Source organism: Lepidothrix coronata, unplaced genomic scaffold (assembly GCF_001604755.1).
Source record: "Lepidothrix coronata isolate B3197 unplaced genomic scaffold, Lepidothrix_coronata-1.0 Scaffold223, whole genome shotgun sequence".
NCBI lineage: Eukaryota > Metazoa > Chordata > Aves > Passeriformes > Pipridae > Lepidothrix > Lepidothrix coronata.
In genome coordinates, this window is record NW_016690403.1 from 311,764 (window position 1) to 335,405 (window position 23,642).

Genomic DNA, 23,642 nt, shown 5'->3' on the forward strand with positions numbered 1-23,642 from the left:
ATGGGAACGGCGGGGTGGAGAGGCGGGCCTGGACACCGCCCGGGCTGTGAGGGGGATGATCGGGGTCCGGGGGGGCTGACCGGGCTGTGAGGGGGATGATCGGGGTCCGGGGGGGCTGACCGGGCTGTGAGGGGGATGATCGGGGTCCGGGGGGGCTGACCGGGCTCTGAGCGCTCTGGTTGGAGTTCACAGGCTCTGACTGGGCTCTGACGGGTTTCTGGGGCTCTAACGGGGCTGCAGCTCCAGCCTGTTCTCCACACAGAAAATCCATCTCCTCCTGTTCCTGACTGGAACGTTCTGAATTACTCCTGAGATAGAGGGAATGCAGAGTGCCTTAAATATAAACAATACAGACCAAGTGGCACAGAAATCAATTAGCCCCGTGCATAGAAGAGGCACATGTCCAGGTTATCTGCCATTTAGTGTAAATCCTCACGGGATGCTGCTGGGATCCTCCACACCTGCTGTTCTACTCACCCCGCTGCATGTCCACATCCCACTGTGCACGTGCTGTACATTTACAGGAGCTAGACTAAGTTATTCTGACAACCTGGCTTTTTCCTTTCATAATACGTCACTAAGAGTCAAAGACATCATTTTGTGCAACAGGAAAGGTCCATGAATAGTTTCCCTGGCTCCTCAATCCTACCTGTCTCGCTCCCCCCAGGTGTTTCTGCACAGGGCCTTGTTCCAGTCCCACTCCTGCCCTCTCTGCCTTGGCTATGGACAACCAGGGCCTGGGACCCCGGGGCAAGGCCAGGAATGCCCAGCATGGAGCACCAAGCACAGGCACAAACCAAGGGCTGTGTGTGAGCTGTGCTGTGTTTTTGCCAGAGGGATGTAGGCGGGAGCAGGAATGTGGACAGGATTGATCTGGGGCTTCCAGAACTGCTCCACCAAACTGACCGGTGTGTCACAGGGCCGGAATGACTGACAGGGCCATTCCCTCACCCCAGGGAGTGTCACCAGGTGAGTCAGGAGGTACGAGGACCAGGTGTTCAAACAGTCACTTTGCAGTTTATTCACTGCCCCGGTGCTGCCCAGAGCTGTGCTGAATGCTGAGACTCACGGACTAAGACAGTCGTTTCACACCAGAAAGTGCATAACCCAAGGGGCTGGGGAGAGAACAGGGAGACCCTGTGCGGGTGAGACGGACCTGCCTGGGCTGGGAAGCGCGGTGTGGACCCGGAGAGTGGAGGTTGGTGATGCAGGGCTGCGTTTTCCCAAGATGGGCATCGAAGCTCCCAGCTGAGGCTTCCAGCAGTGCCTGCAGAGAGATGGCCCGTGGGGCGGATGGGCTGTCCAGGCACTGCAGGAGCTGCTCGCTGTCCTTCTCAGGGACAGTCGAAATTAGCCAGAGGGTGAGACTAATTATTGTTTCCCCCTCCCAACTGCAGAGGATTAAAGTTCTCTGTGCGTGGAACCGCTCAGATAAATTGTTTCCAGCTCTCCCTGGGCAGCCAGGTTTGGATGCAGCCGAAGCCAAAGTCATGTGTGGTACCTGCTTTCAGGGGAACAATGCAGAGTTCCAGCTTACAGTGGTCTCCAGAGGGTTCATGGAACTTGGCGTTTTTAATGAGGCTGCAGAGACAATGGTGTGAGTTCCCAGGAAACACTGATGAGGAAGCCCACATCCACCACTCTTTGGAAAGAAAAGCAGAAATTTTATACCAAGTAACATACTTTTTCTGATATTAAAGAGACACCAAAATAGTGTCTTGAATAAACACTTGAAATAGTTTCAGGCTGAGATGTTCTCATTGCTTGGTTCTTACCTGATATGATTCAGAGATGTTTATTTCCTGTAAATATTGGCTTAGGCTGGAGACCAGGATTTCCAAAGTGGTATCTCCAAAGATTAACTGCTCTGAGGAAAACTTTTAACTGGGAATTCATAAACCTCCTAAGAACAGTTGTCTTTGAGCTTTTATATGGAAACAATAAACCTCTCTTCGACAGAAACTTGAAATCACGTTGAGATTTAATAGCTCTGCAAATGGAGAGCTGAATGTGTGAAACAGGATAAATGGATTCATCTGGACTGCTCGACCCAGGGTTCCTCAAGCCTTTACACAGCCCAGGAGGGAAAAAGCTGAACTGCTGCTGTTGACCCATCTGATGTGTTTTCTGTCATCACAAACTTCCAGGGAAAATGGATGTCAGGATTGCTCTGTCTGCAAACAAACAAGTCCTATGGCTGCTCCTCAGTTCTCAGTGCTGGAAAGGCATCAGAAAAGGAAATCATACTTAGTACAAGCAGCTGGGATGTTGTTTATAATTCTTTTCTTGGTTTTGACAGTAGCTCCCATCAGGGAAAGTGGCCCAAAGAACTGCTATGAAGTGCCCTGAACCTACAGAGAGCTTGCAACTTGCCTTCTTCCTGGAAAATGCCTTAGCCAGAGAAGCTAGGATTTGGAAGGTGCCAGTTTTCCAGAATCTCACCCTGAAGGTATCCTCCCCTGTCCCCTTTAGGATTCCCTACAGGAGCTCTGCAGAGATGCACTGCTGGTCCTGCCATCTGACCCCTGAATGCAAAGTCATCCCACATGGACCAGGCTTAAGGAATGGAGGAGGAGGAGGGTCTGTACTGGTCACATCTTACATCTTATTAATGCCTTATTAATCTTACATCTTATTAATAAAATGCAGAGGCTTTGCATTTTGTTCTGACTCAGGTAGTTTTGGGAAATGTGGTGGAGTGGGTAGGAGCAGCCCATCAATGGTTAAATCATAAATTTGGCTCATTAGAGTTAATTGTGCTCTACACTATTTGTGAGTTCCATCTGTTAAGGTGGGAGAAGAGGGAATTCATTGAGGCCTAACAGAAACCCAGCCCTATTCCAAGATGCTGCCATAGGAAGATACAACAATCCTTGGCCTCTGTGTACAGTGGAAACAGTTTTGCTCAGCTGCTTCTGTAAGTGCATCAGAACCATGGAAATATGCACAGAAATGCCCTGCCAGCCTTGTCTCTTTTTTGCAATAGTCTAGAAATGCTACTTTTTAGGAAGTATTTTTACTACCAGATTAAGCAAATTAAGGTAATGTGATGACTACTATTAAACCAGTTGGTGGTTGATGTTGTCTGTTCTGTGTAGCTGCTTGGCCCTTTCAGTTCTCCTACAATAATGTTCAGGTGTGTGCCATGGGTCCTGTGTGCATTGTCATGGCAGCCAGAGGCCTTCTTCTCACCTCAAAGCAGCTTCAAATAAGATATAAGAAAGAAAAAACCCAGTACATTTTTCCAGGTGCCTCGGGGGAGTCACAAACCTGGCTCTGTGGTCCCAATGCTCAGCAAACTCAAGGGCTGCTAAAACTCTTGCAGAGTAAATCAAAACCTGCTCCTGAGCCCAGTTTCTCTGTCGAGGCTGCCTGAGTGGAACAGGTGCTGTATCGAGGCTTCAGTTTTCCCAGGGTGGGAATAACAAGCACGCTCAGCACCTTGTTTGTAAGAGCTCGTTTTGGGAGGGCTGGGTGCTTCCCCAGTCAGTACTCCAGTACAACCCAGTACCAGGCCTGGGTCACCCAGCTGGGCACGACTGGGTGAGCAACACAAACCAGTGGTTTAAACAGCACCGAAAGGTCCCCTCGCCCTCCCTCTGCAGACACAGCCGACAACTCCCTTCATTTCCAGCCTCCAGACATCCAAAATGCTAATTAGAGCACTTAACAAGATTTGAGTCTTCCTTTGGAGATAGGTTAACAAAATCATCAAAGCACTAACCACATTTTTCTTCTAACTTTTCCTCCCCCTCAGGGCACAGATATCTCTCTGTTGAGTTACAAGAAAGCAGTTCTCTGGATTGCAGAAATAAGCTCCAAGTTCCAGTTTTACCCTGAAATGTTTGCCCAGCATCTTCAACAGGCTGTTGGCATCAGTGAAGGCAGAGATCTCTCAGCTTTTCCCTGGCCAGATTATTGCCTGGGAATGTAAGGAGCACGTAATCAGTTTACACACAAAGCAGGGACTATGTCTGGCAGCAGATTTAGGGAGCAGTCAGGGTCGTTGCTGGGGAAGGCCTTTAAGCACACACATACAAACATGTATGAACTTGAGTGTTTGATGAGGTTCCACTGATGCACAGTCCTCGTTAGGAGTGTTTGTGTGAACTGAGTCCAAATGCTGTGATAAGTCCAAAGAACTCATTATCATCTGGTTGTCTCTGCTAAACACAAAGCATTCATGTTATTGCTTTTCATATTTTAGTTTTGAAACTACAATTTTTAACCAAACTATGAGGCTGACATTTTCTGCCACTGGAGCAACAGCAAAGTTAGGAGTTGAGCTGAGCCTTGCAGCTCTCAATTCCATTTAGACTGATGCTGGCATGTAGAATCACAGAATCATTAAGGTTGGAGGAGGCCTCCAAGATCATCAAGTCCAACCTTTGACCAATTGCCACCTTGTCAACTAAACCAGAGCACTGAGTGGCACATCCAGCCATTCAGCCAACACCTCCAGGGATGGTGACTCCAACACCTCCCTGGGCTTACCACCCCTTCCATGAAGAAATTCTTCCCGAAGTCCAATCTGAACCAGTATCTGAGGTGAGAAGAGGAGTAACATTGCATTGTAAATAATGTGGCATTGCATAGTCTAAGAATTGTGGGATACAGGAATAAAGGTTGAACCAATAAGAGGATTTATTCTGCTTCACTTTTGAATTTCCTTGTTCTATTTCCAGATTCTGTAGCTAAACTAATTCAGAAGCAACTGAAATCAAATGAAAGTTTGAAACTTGTGCACGTGTCACAGAATGCAATTATTTCCCCCAAGACTCTTATCTTCTTTATTCAGTGTTTTCTTCTTCTCCCTTCAGGCCCAATTAAAATATCTGCAGTGCATTGCAATTTCTTGTCCTTGCAGCACAAACCAGTGGAGAGGATGAGGTCTGCATGTTTCATTTGCAACACACTAAAAGTTGTTCATGTTTCCAGGTCTTTCAACAACTTGGGCATAATGAAGAAGCATTAACTTGTTTACCCCAAGTAACAAGGGCTCCTGGATGAGCATTCTGCTTCCCACAGAAGTGTTTAACCTTGTCAGATCCCCTCACCACACAGAGAAGCACACACAGCACTGTGTAGGACGTTGGCTTCTTTATTTTTTTAAATTTTTAAATTTTTTCACAGGTAATCCCATTGGTGCAGACACTGGTGGTGCAGAGCAGCTGTAAATGCTCTCCAGCCGAGATCTTGAGAATGGAAAGAATTATCCTGGATGAGCTTCAGTAGGATCTTTACACAGCAACACCAATGGATTTCTTAAACACTGTAAGCACTATGTTTTGCAACTTTTTTCTTTAAAGAAACAACTCCTTATCAAATAAGACTAGAAAACACAGATGCACACACACACACACACACACACACACACACACACACATCCTTCCCAAGATGCTCTGCAAACTACCTGTTCCTACCTATCTGCAAGTCTTTTAAAGAATATTGCAGTAATTTTCTTTTAAAATTAATTTTTAAAATTTTCTACTATTTAAAACCTTTCTTTTTGCTGAAAAAAATTTACTCCTGTCTTTAAAGGACAACTAAAATGGACATTAAAAAGATTCTCATAATGCACAACTCTATGCCATTTTTATTTTTTTAAATACACGCTGCAAAAATATTTCTAACTATTTCCCTTCTATTAATACTGTACATAGAAAGCTGTCAGAGTTTTGCTACATTTCACACACAGGTTTTTCCTTAAATCATTTTCCTTTTCATCCCACTAATTATTCATTTATGCAATGAGACTACTCCGATCTGGCACTTAGTTCACATTGCAGTTACTGAATATTTGATAGAAACAATTAAACTTTATCTTCAAGAAATGGTCATGTGCTGGTAAGGCAAAATTCATGTGATACAAACACATCCTGGATCCCTTTTTTAAGGTTATGTGCAAATATCGAGCCATTAGAGGCTGCTGATTGTGAAAACTGCCTTTTGCAGGTGCTTGTTTCCTCGGGAAATTCAGAGTGCAGTTGGAATTACTGGTTTTGCTGGATTTGGAGCTGCTGGCCTGAACTGAATCTCCTGGGCAGCAATCTGGATAACGTAGAAACTTCAGAGATTGTTAGGAAACACAGACCCTGTACATTCATTATCAGTTCAATGATTGGCAAGTACAAACACAAAACACAAAGAAAAAGGTGGGGGAAGCCTTCGGGTTTCCTGCTATGAGATGAAATTCATCTGTACTTCTGGGTGATGACATATGAAAACATATCAACTTCACTGACCTCTGCTTTTCTTTGTATATATATTCATATATATATATATATGTACACTCTCTCTTCTCTCCAGTCCCATGCCATGTGATGTCCTGCTGGCTCCATCTCCCCCCAGCTGCCTCAGAGGAATCCTTCCCTCCACGTCGCGCTCTTCACCAGGCAGCTGCAGCACTGGATGGCCTCCCACCAGCTCGTGCAGTTCAGGGGCTCCACGCTGGTCTTGGTGATCATCACCTTGGAGCTGGAGAGGCAGATTCCTGGCTGGCTTTGTGTTACTACTGACCTGCTAAAAAAGCACAGGTAGGAAGCAAAATGGCCTTTGGTCACAAATGCTGAGGGCAGGACACAGTAAATGAATAAAGGTGCGTGTATTAACAGCCTGCACTGCACTTCAGCAGCTCCTGAGACTCGTGCCTGTGTTCTGCCTTTGCTGCAGACCCTGCTGGTGCTAACAAAAGGGAACAAAACTGCAACTCAGGGGTGGGACTGGGGAGAGGGACAGCCCTTTGGCAGAGAAGGGAGGTTTCCAAATTCTTGGCCACAGATCCTGAGCCAGGAGAGATTCTTCCATGATGAGAGAGTCTGAGAGCACCTAGAAACCTGCCCAGTGTCCCCAGCCTCCCACTGAACACTGCAAAAAGTACAGACTAAGCACAGACACTGCTTGTAAAATATAATCAGTTTGACTTCTAATGACCAAAGGCAAGATCCATTTTTTCATGGATTTTTTTCTACAGCTTTCCCCCAGTTTTATAAAACACATAAAAAAAGAGAGCACTGTCAGCTTACTGTCCACCCATTTTGTGGTCTAGAATTTGTGTGAAATAACCTGGCCTCCTGCTGTCCTGTCCCTCCTGCCTGTTGTCTCCTCAAGAGAGGGAGCACTTGCCCACCTTCTGTGTGGTAATTCCTGGTTAAGTGTTTTGCATCAGGACCAACAGCATATTGCTGCTATGCCTTTACTGGGGCATCCAGCCTGCCCCTGCCCTCCCCCTGATTACAGTGACAGCAGCAGTGGCCAGACAAGGAAGTAATTTATCCTGAACTTACAAAAATCTGCATCTTTCCTTACAGGTGAACAGTGCTGAATTCATCCAGAAAGAGCCTGTGGATCAAGAGCTAACGTGCCTGCAGCCACCAGTGCTGTTCGTGTTTTCTGTCCCATCAGCCAAGCTGTCCAGGGCCATCCCAAGGCAAGGCTGCCCTGCCACCACCCTTCTGCCTGGAAGAATTCCCATCAGGGGAGGTTGAGGGTCACTGTAAGCCAGGCTGTTTCAGCACCTTTCCCACCTACTAATCCCGAATTCCTGATGAAGCCATGGAGACTGATGAGTGCTGGGATGGCCCCCCCTGCCCAGTGGGGATGGGAGGCATGGGTGGCTCGTGCCCTTAGCTGCCCATGGCCTCCCTTACAGCCACCCCACAGGCTCTAGTGAAGAACTACTGCCTTGGCAGGACCCAGCAAAGAGAGCAGCCAAAACAACAGGGAAAAAGCATCACTGTGCTTCTCAGAGGATAAAGACAGTTGGTATTACCTGTCTATTTTTATGTCCCTCCTAAGCAGTGTGTGTTCCCCTCAGTTTTAATGTCATTAGATACAACAAGCTGGGGAGAGGAGGGACTCAGTCACAATCCTTCAACTCAGAGTTCCAGCTGGCAGGCAGCTACACACTGCAGGGAGAACCAAATGCCTCCGTTTATTTTTAAAATAGCCATGATGAAGTTTGACAGATGGAGCCTTTCATCCAGCTCACACCATTGTTCTCTCATTAGAGCTGATCTGGCTCACCCCGTGGGAGCCTGAGCAGGAGCTGCTCTCGAGGAACAGGGAGTCCCCACTGCTGCCTCTGGAACAGCTCTGGGGTGGAACCAAGGTTTTGGGTCAGCAGTGAGAAGCCTCAGTCAAACCTCCAGTTTTCCTAAGGCCTTACCCTGGAACCCAGGGGTCTAGAGTCTGTGCTTCTTCCTGGTTAAACCATTAAAGACCCAATCACAGTTCCTTATTAAATGTCTCCTTGTCCACAACCCCCATTGCCTTGGGCCCTCACCAACCAGCACATGCTGGTCAGTGTTTTTTAAATTTGTTCTGTCTTAGCAGACTGGGCAATACAAAATGCCTTTAATTAATTCCCCTCAACCACATTATTTCTTATTAACTGCTAATCTTCACAGCAAAGCAGTTTCACAAAGGTCAGATTAAACCTCTCTTAGACTTTTAAAAACCAGCTTCACACATTGTTTTCAAACAAACGGGATTTTGGTTTTGTTTTAAATAATAGGGCCAGTGTTTTTAGGCAGTTGTTACCGTACTTTGAAGGTGTAATCCAGCCAGTACAGGATGGATACCACCACATCTGCAACCCTGTCACAGAATGGGAAGGGGTTCCACATGGACTGGCACAGCCTAATACTGGGCAGGTGTCTCATGTAATGACATGGGACAAATAATTTGGGGACAGGGATGGGACAGGACCAAGGAGACCCTCATGCTGTGTAACAGCAGAATTCATCAGTGCAGGGAGAAAGTTTCTGGCCTTCCTCCCCTTCCTCATTGTCTTACCTTGCAGGAGAGGAATTCCTGACCAGCAGCCTTGCAGGACTGATTGCTGAGAGCTGTTCAGGCTTTCTGAAGTGTTAAATCTGCCAGAGCTCACTCTGAGAACACAGAGAGCTCTGTGTGTGTGCAGGGAGAAAGCCACACTGCTCTTCCAACTGCCAAGAGAGTGCCAAGTGTTCCAGAAACATCCAGTGCTGGAGACAGTGCAAACAACACGTGTGGAGAGACATGACTGGAACCAGCAGTGGAACCCAGGAATTCCCACAAGCCAAGTCAAAGCTGCTGCAGGCTGTGACTGTGAATGCTGCACTGAGGGGGCTCTGCCCAGGCCAGGGTGCTGCAGGAGCAGGACTCGGAGTGCTGGGTTAGACCAGATGAGGGTCCCGAGGTCCCCAAAACAACAGTCCTCACAGAACTGGCCATAACCACACCAGAGCTGTGCCAGCACTCGCTGCCCCTGGCACGTTCTCAGCAGTACCTGGAGTGCAGCAAATGGGATCCACAGCGGGGGTTCAGCTGCAGCTGGAGTCAACTTGTGTCTGTGGTGTTTGTGGCTGTTCATCTTGCTGTTTTGGGGAATATTCAGTCCTAACCCTCACCCAGACTCCCCTTGCTGGTGCCTCACTTCAGGCCAGACTTCCAGATGCCACCACCTTGTAAACAAAGCTGCAAATCTGAAATCCCCCACGGTGAGCACCTACAGAAGGGTTTTAAACCACCCACAGAAAAAACAAAGCAATTCTGAGCTCCCCCATCCACCACAACGTCCCCCACTCATAAACCCCACAAAAAGGAACCGTGTCACCGCTCAGACACCCAGGAACCACTACAGGAGAGGGTGGAGCTGTCCCACTGCAGCCAGTCTTGGTGTCACTACTCACAGGGAGTGTGTGATGACTTAGGAGAATTCATATACACATTTGCACAAATAAAGAAACCCCTGTGGTCAGAGAATTGATCCAGAGACAAGAAAACTGCAGAGGGAAGAGTAATGCAATAGTTATACCTCATTTCTGGGGCTGCATCTATACAGTTGTTGGGGGTTTTTCCCCCTAATTGGCTTTAGTGCGTTAAATTCAATTTGAACAGTACTTACAGTTCAATTCTGCAGAAAGGCAGAGGGTGCACTGAGATGGAGCGAGGCATTAACTCCTGGCAGGTCCCAGAGCTCCCCCTGTTCCTCCTCAGCAAGGTGTGCAACTGCAACCCCACTGTGACCGAAGCATAGCCACGACAAACAGAACTTAATCAACCTTTCTGAGCAATTTGGAAAAAGAACAAAACGCTTTTATTCCCAATTCACCTACCCAGCTGGAATCTGACTCGACAATAGCTCCAAACCGGATGAAAGCTCTGCCAAAGAAATTAGACTGGTTGGCCTCAAAAGAGAACACAGGCAAGTTTAAAACAGTCATCAAAGCAGCAGCAAAGGCTGTTTCGAGGCACAGCTCAGATCACATGGGGCTCCAGCTGCCCCCTGCTCTGTGCAGGGCACCACAGATGTGCAGACAGACAGAGCCCTCCAAGAGGACCTGCAGCTCTGAGTTCACGGCCCCCAGGACACAGCTGGGTCAGAGCCTGGTGCTTCCCACCCGGTCCCACTGCCCCTGGCACACGTGGGGCCTCATCCCTGCCCATGGCAGCAGGGCCAGGCAGGGATGAGCAACGTGGGGGGAACATGCTTGTCAGGGGGGTTTGTCCCTCCTGCCTGCAAGTGTCAGGAGGCCCCAGACCTTCTCCATGGGCCCAGCTTGGGCATCCTCAGGCCACAGAGCTGTGATAGCTGAGATTTATTTCCAAGTTCTAATTTATGCCAAGGGCCTCCAGAGTTTGAGTAGCTGTCAGTACCACCCCCCGGGCACAGGGCTCAGTGCACCAGCCTCTCCACCTCGGCAAACTCCTGGTCACAGAGACACAACTGCCCTGGTAGCCCAGGGGGCTCCTGCCACACTCACCCACCCCTGTTCCTGCTGCTCCTCACCCCACTGCAGCCTCACCCTCTAACATGAGGTAGGGGCACAGGGGGGAGCTCCCTTCAAACCTCCTGCTCAGGACTGGCTTTGGGCTGCTCCCACCCCTGAGCCCCAGGGACAGCAGGGACAGCAACAGCCTGGGGAAGGGCAGGAGGCTGGGGCAGCAGCTGCCCCGACACGAGGGTGCACAGGGGACATCTCACTTCAGTCACAGGGCAGCAGGGTTAATGGGGGGACACTGGGATCACGTGAGGGTTGTGAATCTGGCCACAGCACGTTGTTGTTGCAGTGGTTACACCTGCATACAAACTATGGTTTTAACAGATGTTTGTTAAACAAGTCAGTTTTGTTTTTATTAAACCCAGCTTTGGTACAAGTAGGTCATTCCTGAGATTCGTTTACAAGGTTGTTTAAAACAAAGATAAACTGGGGCCTCTCCCTGTTCCTGTGTGAAGTTACTGAGGCACAGACATCACACTTTGTTTTTCCCCCTTCCTTTTTTTTCAAACAAGTATTTGTGTAAGGGGAAGTCAGTCTGTAACAAACACAGAACTCACATCAGGAACACTGAGATCCAGCTTTAAACCATCCCCCCTCCGTTAATATGTAACATTTAGTTGTCCTTTAAAAGGGTTCCCTTCTCACCCATCTGGTCCCAGTGGGATGAGTGGAGCCCAGGCAGGTGGGAGGTGGGCAGGGAGCTCTGGGAAAGGGGTTCCAGTGTGAGACAGCACGTGCTGCCCTCAGAAAACTCAACAGAGGGAGGTTGGGGGGTTTTGGTTACAAAATCTGTAAGCAGACAGAAGAAAGCTGCACAGAGGAGTTATTGCTATGATAGGTGAGAATCAAGCTGAAAGATTAAGGAGTCAGGCTATAGGTGTCAGGTTAGGGACATCAGGTTCTCCAGTTACACCCCAAAACCAGACAGGAGAGGACCTGTGGGACCCTGTTACTGTGGCAGCTCAAGCAGCAAAGCCAAAAGCCCCTCACACTACCCCAGCTTTGTCCCTCATCTCCCTGGAGTCAGTCAGTGTTAACTGCTTTGGAGGGGCTGTCACTCCAAAATTAGCATTCTGGTTTTAGTGCCAGCCATGCAGCAGCCTGAATTAGCAGTTTACCTTTTGGCAAATATCTTGGATTTCAACTTTACCAAGAAACCTGATCAAGCAAACTGTTCCCCGTCAAAAGACACGGCGCATCTTAGTCCTTGCTACATATTCTCTTCTGTGCAATGTATTGCAAGCTTAAAGGTGAAAGCACCAATTAATTTCTTCTGCATGAGATGTTTTGGCCTTAATAAATCTTCTAATTAATATCTTCCTGTTGTTATGGAGTAGGCACTGGGAAGACTAAAGAAGCTACAGAAAGAACAAAAGAGAATCAGTGTTTAAGTTTCAGTTATTTACATTGAGTAAAGACAGTATGAAAGGTCAAAGCCCCACTCTAATGTAGCTGGGGCTGGGCACAGACACTGAACTTGGAGAAGCTCTCCCAGCTGCCAACATCTTCTTCGGAACTGGTAATCAGAGGATTGATTTAAGTTTTCCTGAGGAAAGACTGCTGATGGAACACCTGAGAAGTCCCACGGGATGGAGAGCTGGGATGGGAGAGCTGAGGAGCTGTTCCCAGCCTGGCCAGGACTGCAGGCACTGCCAGCCACACAGAGCTGGGCACACAGAGCTGGGCACACAGAGCTGGGCACACAGAGCTGGGCACACAGAGCTGGGGCAGTGGCTTTGCAGCCCCCTTGCCTGGAGCCATCCGTCCCAGCTGCACAGTCCTCACGGAGCAGCCGAGGACAAGGAGACCAGGCAGGGGTTGGGTTGTGTCCTGAGGGAAAGCACCAGCACATCCCAGGGCCTTGGCTCTGGGACTGTAACACACGGGCAGCACCCACCTCGCTGCTGAGCTGCTGCCCCAGCAAACCCATCTGGTTTTGTTCCTCAGCTGGGGCTGCAGAACAAGCTCCCAGAGAAGCAGCACTGGGGCAAAGGCTGCCTCAGCCCAGCTCCCCGTGCCAGCCGTGTCTGAGCACAGCACCCACCTCAGTCCAGCATCAAACACAGCCCAGGGGGCCCAAAGCCACCTGCACACAACTTTGTGTGTAGCACTGACCCCAAGAACAGAGAACAGGCCTTTGGGTAAAGCTTCAGCTCTCTCTGAAGGCAGAACCCCAGACCAACACTGTGCTCCTTTGTTGGCCTCACCCTAAGCACAGGATGTGCTTCTTCAGAAAAGGACACAGCTCTGGAAGTGCCCCCTGGAAACCCTCCAGCTCTGCTCCCTTCTCATCCTACCCTTCAATCACCTCTTTGCCACCATCACATCAGCAAAGCTGCTGGTAGAACCTGCTCAGCCACCAGACCCCACAAAGCAGATGTACCAACAAGCTTCAAGGCTCCTGCCCAAACAGGGATGGCTTTGGAATTAATATCTTAGAATTTTTCCCCAGATTACAGATGAGGTGCATTTCTGCATACTCTATGATTAGCTAGTTGTTAATTAATTAGCTAATTATATTTTTGAATGTTCCCAATAGTCACAAGACAGCCTGTGACTGGTAAGATTTGCAATCATGACACAGTATTATTTTGACAGATAATACAGATAATGACTGGATAGCACAGAAAATGCACCACCAAATAAATGACACCACAAAAACTCAAAATACATGTGAGATTTAATAAAAGAAAAAAAGTACAAAGTGAGTGGAAAGAAATGAAAGTAAAAAAAAACAAAACCACGAACCCAAACACGCTGGGAATGACAAAGCAAAGGGATGCAGCATGTCCCAGAGGGTTGTGTCCCCCAGGCAGGTCCCCAGGAGCCTCCACGGCCCCAAACCACCCACCCCATCTCCATTCTGGGGCACCCACCACAGCCAGGTGTGAACCCCCCTCAGAGACCCACAAAACACAATTTAAATTAGAAAGCAGACAACATACACAATGGTAAATGTTTAAATGATAAAAAAATGGATAGTTTTTCCCATTAATACCAATCTTTTACAGATAAATGTATAAAACAGCCAAAGGACGTGTAACTGAATGGTTTCAGTCATTTCTGAAGGGTTTTCTTTCACTTCTTCTACCCTACCAGATGTAAGTCTTCGGACTGGATGAGATTAGAATCACCACATATTTGTAACTTGTTAAATAAAAATAAGATACAGAACTACCCTATATACCACAATATTTAAATCTTGTCTCAGCCAAAGGAAAAAAAACAAGTACTGGGGAAAAAAATATGACTGAGTCCCACTGGGGAGACTGTGATGTTGAACAAGCAACTACAAGGACAAGGGCTGTCCACCACAACATAAAGTCAAAGTAATATAATAATCATAGTCATTAAAATATTCTTACATACATTCTGAATGTCATCTTCAGAAAAAGCTGTAAATTTCTCTGCAATGCCCATGGATTTGAAGGTTTTTACTCTTTCTTTGTAATCATCACTTTTCTTAACTACCTGTTATTCTAGGAAAAAAGAATTGATCTCTGATGAGCCAGGGCAGAGAGAAATCATTTGCATAGATCTTGCTGGCTGCAGCATGAGATCAGGAGAGAACTATTGACTGGGAACACACTGGTGAGGCAGCTGGGGGCACACCAGTACCACCAGTCACTGTTTCATGCCAGCATTGGCCTTGAGAAGCAAAACACTGAACCAAAGAGTGCTGCTTGCTCAGGCAACTAGTGCACCAGAGTTTCTCTCATTAGCAAAAATCAATAACAAATCATTTGCTACATGATTGGACTGCAGTCAGAGGTGAGGTGGAATTGTCTTCTTGCACGAAACAGAGGGTTGGGTTCCTTGTCTGGGTTTGAGAAAACCACACTAACCCTCCCAACGTTCGACAGTTACTGTTTAAAACACATCTAACCTGGAGGCACAGCCTTAATAATTAAATGTTCAGCTTTCAGCAGACTCCCAACAAGTGCAGAATTTTTACTCTTTGAAGAACAGCCTGTTCTAAAAGGTACCGTGAGGTCCTGGTGAGGTTCTTTCCTACGAGCATCAAGTAACACTGACAGGACTGTCAGGATATCCATGGGAAAGGCCAGTGTCCATAGGAAAACAGTTTAACACCTGAGCATGTATTCAGAAAGGAAAAACAAGCTGCTTTAATGGGATATGCGAGGTAAAGAACCTCAGAGTGCAGCAAAGCCCCTGGACAGTGGGGCCCAGGCCCTGCCCCTCCCTCTGCACGGCACGGCAGGAGTTTGCTGACAGCCCAAAGACAAGTCTGCAGTAAAAACCACATCAGAAAAATCCTGCAACATTAATAACTAAATAAAAACACACACACTCACAACTAACACTTAGCCAGCCAGTGTTTTTATAAACTCTAAAGACACTATGTGAGGGTTAATATAAAATATTTCCTTTTGTTTAGCCTGGGATCTGATGGATGGATGGAATTGGGTCCAGCTATTTTTCCATGACAACATAGCTAGTAACTCTGTTCAGTTATTGTCCTGCCCAGTCACAAAATGGTTTGAGTGGAAAAAATTAATATTGATCCTAATTATTCCTCTAAGCTCAGTTGCCCAGGAAAACAAGGCTGTGATTTCTAGGCATGAGGAGTGTCAAAGGAAGCCCCTTCTAAGAAGAACAGAGCCTGTCAGCATAAACACAGAGCACAGCTCAGGAGCAGGGGTTCTCCTTATTAGGCACATTGCAAGTTTAAGGTTAAAGAGTAAAAGTAAAGATGGCTTAAATAGTTTCCACAACAGTAAATACACTGGTAAGTGACAACTGAAAAGTTACACAAATCCTGTAGTTCCACATTATACAACAAACTCTTATGAAAACCTTTCTCTATAAATGTTCTATTTTAGCAGTAAAGAAAATTCAAAACATTGTCCCATGAATTTTATTAACCACTCTCTCTCTCTCTCTCCTTATATATATATATATATATATTATAAATGATGTAGAAAGTGTTTAGAGTAATTCAGGATTAAATACAGAATTACTGGAATGAGGGTTACTCTAAGATTCCCAGGGCAGGAAGCCTAAGCATTGTGGTTTTCTATCCATTAAAAAATTTATTCGAGAATTTTGTTAGAAAAATAAACATTTCAGCATTTTTCATACCACTCCTCTCACTGTGCATGTACTGGGGAAGGTCAATGAGCAGTCACCTTAGCCAATTAAAAAAACTAAATGTAGAAAGCAATTATCAGCTGGTGGGTAAGATGAGTTCAGACAGTTACGGTCCGTTCATACTCGGCTGCTCAGTCGCTGGGTTTGGAACAAAACATCTTAACTGGAGGGATTAGCTGGCTTTGTTTAATAAAATGTACAGGTTAGGTCAGTTCCTGCAAACCTCCTGATAACTCTGCACAGGTGACAGAGGGTCACTGCCACCACCGGAGACGCTCACTGTCACTTTGGTCCACGCACACAGTGTTATGAGAAGGGTCACAGGGTGGGAAACTCAAGCAACTTAACACATGAAAGCACCAAGTCCACTCTTGGCCTGAAAGTCTGTGTGTGATTAACTGAAAGAAACAAAACATAAAAAAAAAGCATGAATTAAAGTTATGAAAATTAAACAAAAGCAAAATGTAGCAAAATATGTTAAAACCAAGGGAGGAGGAGGACAAACACTGCTGGGGCAGCTGAAGGCTTCAGATGAGAGCACCCCCCCAAGGCCCTCTGCACAGCACAAACACTCTGCTTTCCCCCAGCACCTGCAATCCTTCCATCACCACCTTTCAGGTATTGAAGCTGCCAAAACCACTGTCTTGAACCAGGAGATGACAGAGGGTTCAATTAGCTCTCCTAAATCTAGAAGCAAGGAAAAACACCCCTCCTGCAGTCTCACAACACATTCCCAGTTCCTGTGAAGTCCCCACATGTTGCCCCCAAACTCCCAAACCTCCATTCCCATCCCACCCCCGGGGGCTCTCCTGGCAGTGATGCCCCCCAAGGATCTCTCTGGGTCCCCTCCCCTCCCCTCTCTGCCCAAAGCCGTGGGCACAGCCCCAACCATGGGCTTGGGGGGGGAAGTTTGGCTGCTGGTGCTGGGGGAGAGCACTGCCAGCCACCAGCTCAACAATCCCAGCTACTTCCAGTCTGATTGGGTGGACTGATCCTGGTAAGAAACCTGGCAAAGATATCCCAGATGAAGAGGGGGCCTGGGAAGTCATACCAGTGGCAAAGCCAAGGGGAGGCACCTTCCTTTGAAAGTTTTATTACAAACTTTGTTATTTAACTTGAGCAGAAATCCCCAAAAAACACACTAGCTCACAGGTATGCAAAAAAACCCCAATGCAAAGCCATCCTGGCCATGCTGCACCTCCTCCAGCTGCAGAGCCCCAGCACTGTGCAGGGTCCCCCCTGTGCAGAGCACATGCTGTGGGTGCCCCTCGCACCTTTGCACCCCCGGAGCTGCCTCCTCCTGACCATGGCTGGTATCCAACCACCACCCAGCAGAGGAAGGGTCCAGACTCACATCTCCAGGAGGGCTAAACCCAGCAAAGCACAGGAAACCCATTTCTGCTGCAGCCAGAGGGAGCTGAGGGGGAGCTGCAGCGTTTCCTGGCTCACCTGCACAGTCCATGCCCACCACAGTGACAGTGTGTGGTTCACCTTCCCCAGGGCAGCCCTGGGCCCCAGGAGTCAGCCTCTAACTCACAAGTGAGCTTAGCTGGACTAAACCCTATTTTCAGCAAACTATTTGACAAACCATCTGGACTCTGTGAGGTGGGCCATGCCCAGAGCATGTCGAGAGGTCTGCAGAGGAGAGCGCTTTGGTTTTAACACATTTACACTCCAAGGAAACACTTAAATAATCTACCCTGTTATCTAACACAGGCAGAAACAAATTACTAGGATGTCAGTACACAGAAGGAGCTCCTCTGGTGCTGCAGTTCACAGCAGGGAAATGACAGAGCACAAGATCTCATCAGCAACGTGAAGCCAAACGCTGTGCTGTCAAGCACAAACTCAGGTGTTGCTACTCTCTATGGTGTTTTTTTCTCTTGCTATCATTAAGAGGCTCAAAAAGCCTTATCACCGGTCTGTTCTGGGTTTGACAGAATGCAGTTCAGGCTCTTGAGCTCCTTCATGCAAGGGGAAGTAACAAAAAGTGCTGGAATAGCAGAATTACCAGCTTGCATGATGGTGTATCTCATTTTGCTCCCTGACCAGTGTTCCTCAGAGACTGGCTTGAACGGAAGCAGGATCACATCCTCCATCTTTTCTTTTAAAATCTGTCCTCCTCCTGCTCTGTCATTACACAACCAGGTGGCTGAGCAGCATTATTTACATGCCCTCACTCCTGCTGGCTTCAGCAATGCCAATTAACTTGCAGCAAGCTAAGATAAGGGTTCTGTCTTTAGGGGAAATGAATTTTCTTGTAATCAGAACTGTGTCTTGGAGCCCCATTTCACATGAAGCACTAATGAATTGCCAAAGCATCTTTACTCTAAGCTGCTGTTTCCTTCTTTACAGCTCTGCCTCTAAAAATAAAGTAAGCACACTCTCTGAAGAGAGCCCACGGCCTGCAGCAAGGCAGTGAGTGATGGGGACTGCATGCAGGAGACATTACAGCTGTGTCAGGGTTGTCCCCACTCCTCTCTGCTGGGCAGAAGATGCAGATTATTTCCAGTCCCCTTCCCACTTGTCTCCAGGAGCAGACAGCTTGCAGGACCGCCTGAGCTGGCTGTCCCAGAGGCAAGAGTGAATCCACAGAACCACTGGCCTTCTGACAATGGCCACAAATTGCAAACCCCTCCCACCTGCAGCTGCCCAGGCTTCTTCTGGGCAATGCTGGGGCACAGGAGGGCCCTGTCTCTCCTCTGCTTTAAGCAAAGAGTCAGAAGGGTGGGAATTAGGATTCCAAAATCCCCTTTTCCATGTGCTGTCCAAGCAATTGACCAAACATCAAAGCATCTGAGCAGACCTCCAGCTTCCCAGTGGCAGACTCCAGTTCAGACACTTACTTTTTCTTGTCTTTGTCCTTCTTCAGTGGCTGCTGTGAGGTAGCCTGCAAGGATTGGGACTGCAAGGTTTCCACCGCCACTTTCCGCCTGTTGAAGGCATTCATCTCGTCCTCCAGCTCCCTCCTCTTCTCCTCCACCTTCCTTTTCTCTTCCTGGTGTATCCTTTTCAAGTGCTCAAATTTCTCATGCAGCTGGCAGGAGACAGACCCTCTCAGCACCTCCTCCAGCAGACACTGGGCTGTGCTCCCCTGCCCCAGAGCCCCTGTCACACCTCCCACATGAACCCCTCGCCCCCAGGGTGCTGGCAGGGTCTGGCACCCAGCACCCACCAAAGGCAGGGAAGACACAGTAAATTCAGCTCTACCTGGTGCCCCACACCAAAGCAGGAGGAAGTGTGAACCCTGGAAGGTGCACTGAAGATCCTGGCTCACCTGCAGCCCTGCACGGGGCTGGTGACACTGTGGCCTCTGCTGTTCCTCTCTGGTTCTGAGGATGGCCCAGTTAATTCTTCCCCAGTCCCAGCTGCCCCTTTACTCTGCTGTCCAGAGGGCTCAGGGGGGAAGTCTCCCTGACATGGACGCTCCCCTAAGCATCTGCCACTGCCTTTCTCTCACCAGACAGCAGCCAAGCTTCCTGCACATGGCACAGGGCAGGGAAGAGGTTTCTGAGGGACCTAAACCAGGGATACATGTGTGTGTTTGTGCCTCGGCTGAGGAGTCTCCTCAACAGCTGCATGTGCTTCCAGGACCCAGACACTGCCCAGACCCAGATTCCCTGCTGGCTGTGTTCTGGGCTCCTCACAGTTTTCTGGCACACCCACCTCTCTCTCCTTCTCCTTCAGCTCTGCCTCTGTCTCCTTGACTTTGTTAACAAACATTTGTCTCATTTCTTCCTCTTTCCTCTGGAGCTCGCCCAAGAACTCTTTCCTTTTGGTCTCGTACGTTTCTTGGAGGCTGGGGAAGAAAGCAAATGAAATCCAGACTCTTTGGACACCGATGAGTGAGGGATGGGGAAATGCATGCCTGTCTATGTTGCTATAAGACAGTCAGGGAAGGGAACATCCAAGTCAGCTGCAAAGTTCAAACCCAGTGCTACTATTTTCCAGCCCTGCACCGTGGATACCCCCGACAAAGCTCCCACTTTTTGGGGCTGTCAGTACCGAACTATGGCTCTAAATTGATGCTAGATGTGAAGGCCTCTCACCTGAAGGGCTGGCTGTCTGGGTCTGTGTCCTTGAAGCCCATCTCCTCCAGTTTGCACCTCCTGTACAGCTCGTAGTGGCGGGTGTGGGTCTGCTCCCGCAGATCCTCCATGTTCACCCGAATCAGCATCTCCCGCAGCTTCACAAAGTCACAGTGACTCTCATTCTCCACTGAGGGAAGCGAGGGGACAAGTCAGCAAACTGCAGGCACGGTGGGGGAGCACAAAGGTATACACAGATTGACTCTCCCATCCCAAGGAATTCTGCTGGGGCACAACACAGCCCCTTGGCTGGAGGGATTCCCACTGACCTTCCTACCTGCTGGTAGGAATGGGAATTCAAAGGAAAGATTGTCCAACCTTCAGAAGGCTGCACAGGATGAATCTGTACTGTTGAGCAGAGGGGCTGGCATGGCCAGGGCTGGGGTGGGGTGTGTGAGCACATGGGGTTGGGGTGGGCACCCTCACCTTGCACCACTCCCCACGGGTACTGCCGAGCCCGCACCAGCTTGTTCCCAACCTTCACCTCCTCCGTGCTCCCCACCACGGCAAAGGGCAGATGAGCCTGAAACAGAGCCAAGGCAGGGACTCAGAGCATGGGGCAACCCCCCAGAGATCAGCCTGACCCTGAGACCCCCCTCCCCCAGGCACAGGATGTGCTTCCATGATCCTCTCTCCGAACCTCCCGATCCCTGACCCTCGGAGCAGTCGCTGCCATGACCTGGGATGTCACACCAGGAGCAGTGTGGGGCCACAGCACAGCTCACCAGCAGTGCTGGCTGGGGAAATGTTGTAGGAACACCATGGTCACTCCTGCTCTCCTCTCTCCATCTCTCAGGCTGCTCTCGCACGTGCCAGGCGTGGGGCACTCCCTGCCCCGCTGAAAGCACAGCCAAGGACATCCACACACGGGCCTTGGCACAGCTCGGGGTGTGTGGGCACTGCAAGGGACGTGTGCAGCACACAGTGTGTGCCTGCTGCTCTCCAGCTCTGCAAAGCACCAGGCACAGTGAGGAAACAGGGCATCATCCCTGGGATTGCAGGGAAGAGCCATGGAGTGGGTGCTTGGGCAGGGCAAGGCTGACAGAACCCTTCACAATGAAGAAGAAATGGATCCAAAAGGGTGGAACTGGGAGAGAAGTGGCCAAAAATATTTTCACTGGGGAAAGGAAGGAAAAAAAAAAAAAGCCAAGCAAGCATGACACCAGCTTTTCTCTCCAATGTATACAGCTTGCAATTATTAAAAAAGAGTGAATCCTCCAAATTTTCTATGAATTCAGCAAAAAAAGAACTATTACAGTGAAAATATATATCTAGATGACCCAGAAATTACCGAATTTAAAAAAAAAGGAAAAAAAGGGGGGAGGAGGGTGAAAGAAAAGACAAAGCATTTAATCAGAAACAGCTATGCAGGAAAAGGTTCATTTTGATAAAAAGATGCTTTTGATTTATAAAATTAACATGGAAACATTTCAGCTGTTTCTACTGCAATAGCTGCACTCTAATTTGGGAGACAGGAAGCTTGAAAGTGTTTTGCATGTGCTTCAGCCAGGTCTGAATTTGATCTTTGAATTTCAAAAAAGACAAAATAGAAACTAACAATTTTTCTTCTTTACTTTAAATTGGGTTTTCTCTGCTTAGTCTCCTTAAGTCAGAAGGCTAATATAAAATCTTAACTGCCGAATTTTTATTCAAACCTTCTCCTTCCTCAAACGTAAAGTAGCCTAAGAGCAGACAGAACGGATTTTGAAGAAAGTATTTTTCAAAAATTCAGTAAAACAAATTCTCTGGAGTTTCTCCAGAGAGCCTCAGATTAAACATGAGCCACATTTTAATTAATTCTGTATGCAACAGCCTTCGGCATCTGTCAGACCCACAGCTCGACTTTCCAACAGATTCAGTGTCTGGACACTCCCAAAGACACTTGCCCTTCAAATGCATCTTTGTGCAGCAATTTAATTTGTCCCAGCTCTTGGCAGCATCACTCACATTCATCACAGAGTTGATCTCAGCCACTGCCTCATCGTCCGTGGGGAACTGGTAAATCTGCACTCCATTGCTCACCAGCTCGCTCATGATCTTGATCTTGAACTTGTGCAGCTCGCTCTTGGAGATGGTGTCTGCCTTGGCAATGATGGGGATGATGTTCACCTGAGCAGGGAGGGAGGAAGGACACACCCCCAGGTGAGCAGCCGTGTCGGGGTGACCCGGGTCCTGCCCCACTGGCTGCTTTACATTTACACTTCCCAAAACCACCGCGGGGCTGTGTTTGCTCAGGAGCTGCAGCCCAGCCCAGCTGAACACTAGAGGGAAGAGTTTTCCAGCACGATCAGGCTACAAGGCTTCAGACAAACCACCCACCCTGCTAAGTGCACAAGAGCAGATCAAAGCTCTGCTCTGCCCATGTATCGTGTTGCACACATCAGAGACAGGGGAACTGTCACATTCCTGCTGTCACCCCTCCACTCTGGCTGTGCTGACAGGCCCCTTTAGCAGACAAGCACAAGGCTGAAACGCTGCACTGAGCTGATGGAGCCTGCCCGTGCTCAAGCAGAGAGAGCAGGGACTCCTCAGGTTTCTGGCAGTACCTGTGGATCCTCCCCAGGGACTCCCTGAGCCTCTGGGAGAGAATCACACCTCGGGCACGCTGTGTGGGTTACATGGACCACTCAGGGGAGGTGCAGAGTGCCACACAGCAGATTGGAGATCTGCTTTCATGCTGCTCTTGCTCAGCTTTGGTTTCACATCAGGCAGCAGTCTCCATACCCCACACAGCTTCATCAGCACAGGCTTCAAAGCCACCCACAAGCTGCAGGGTGGGGAGGTCCCCCTGTCCCCAGTACCCACCACGATCAAGAGTAAATGAGGGCCACATTCCACATCCTTCAGGTGGGATGGGGCTCACTGTGGCCTCGTGCTTGAGAGAGCTACAGCAGGGCAGGACCTGTCACAGGAACCTCTGTTAGACAATGCTGCTGTGCCCAGAAAAGCCAAGTGTGATACTGCAAACCCCTGCTAAACAAACAACAACAGAACTCCTCTGTCTGAACAGCAGCCAAATTCAGAGCAGTAAAACACAAGAATTCAGACAAATAAGGGGAAAGTCTGATTTGCCATCTAACATTTCCCGACAGCCAACGCTTTTTGTCCTACAGAGCTGAAATTCATAGCAGCCAGCTGGTCTCCAGTGGGTGCCCATTAAAATAAACAGCCTCACTTTCCCAGCTCAAGTTCTCTTTGTAGCTCAGTGTTTTTTCCATTCTCCTCGGGTTCCCCACCCCCGGCTCTGCTTTAGCACTCAGAAACACAAGAGCATTTACTTGCTACAAATGAAGACAGTCTCAATTTGCTCACTGCAAATTTATCTGAGAGACTAAATTCCTTTTTCTCAGCCACTGACCTGGCCTCTTTTACCAAGGACCACAGGCCCCCCAGAACAAGGCCTGCTGCTCACTGCACTGCTCAGCAGGTCGATGTCCTCCTCACAAGGGTAACAGGGCCATGGCCACAGCTGGGTCCCTCGCTGGCCTGCTGAGGGCTGAGCAGGAGCCAATCTCCTGCAGAAAAAGGGTCAGCTCAGGGCTCACGTGCCCCCCGCTCTGGAGTGGGATCTGCCAGGGGACAGGCACTGCCAGGGAGCTGGGCTGGGCACTCTGCAGCCAGCCAGGCACATCCCATCTACCTACAACCACTTCGAAGATACTTCTGCTCTCTGCCT

General features: G+C 48.6%; 1 protein-coding gene and 1 long non-coding RNA gene across 6 annotated transcripts in view; one reads left to right on the forward strand and one right to left on the reverse strand.

The window, feature by feature from the left end:
* The first annotated feature begins 130 nt into the window (after positions 1–130).
* Positions 131–6,400, forward strand: LOC108506639. The gene is made up of 3 exons (XR_001877832.1): positions 131–2,580; positions 5,134–5,274; positions 6,310–6,400. It is a non-coding gene; the product is annotated as an uncharacterized LOC108506639 (long non-coding RNA).
* Positions 5,082–23,642, reverse strand: part of SEPT8 (septin 8) — a 23,891-nt gene continuing 5,330 nt past the window's right edge. For 2 of the 5 annotated variants that reach the window (XM_017833888.1, XM_017833886.1), the window contains exons 4-9: positions 21,914–22,075; positions 20,393–20,489; positions 19,928–20,096; positions 19,545–19,677; positions 18,725–18,915; positions 5,082–6,522 (exon numbers count right to left, since the gene is read on the reverse strand). In XM_017833888.1, the coding sequence (XP_017689377.1) occupies positions 6,357–6,522; positions 18,725–18,915; positions 19,545–19,677; positions 19,928–20,096; positions 20,393–20,489; positions 21,914–22,075 (918 nt within the window). In that variant the 3' untranslated portion in view covers positions 5,082–6,356. Of the gene's footprint in view, positions 6,523–11,097; positions 12,125–13,428; positions 16,277–18,724; positions 18,916–19,544; positions 19,678–19,927; positions 20,097–20,392; positions 20,490–21,913; positions 22,076–23,642 lie in introns of those variants that run through there. The other 3 variants (XM_017833887.1, XM_017833889.1, XM_017833890.1) reach the window with 3 other exon arrangements.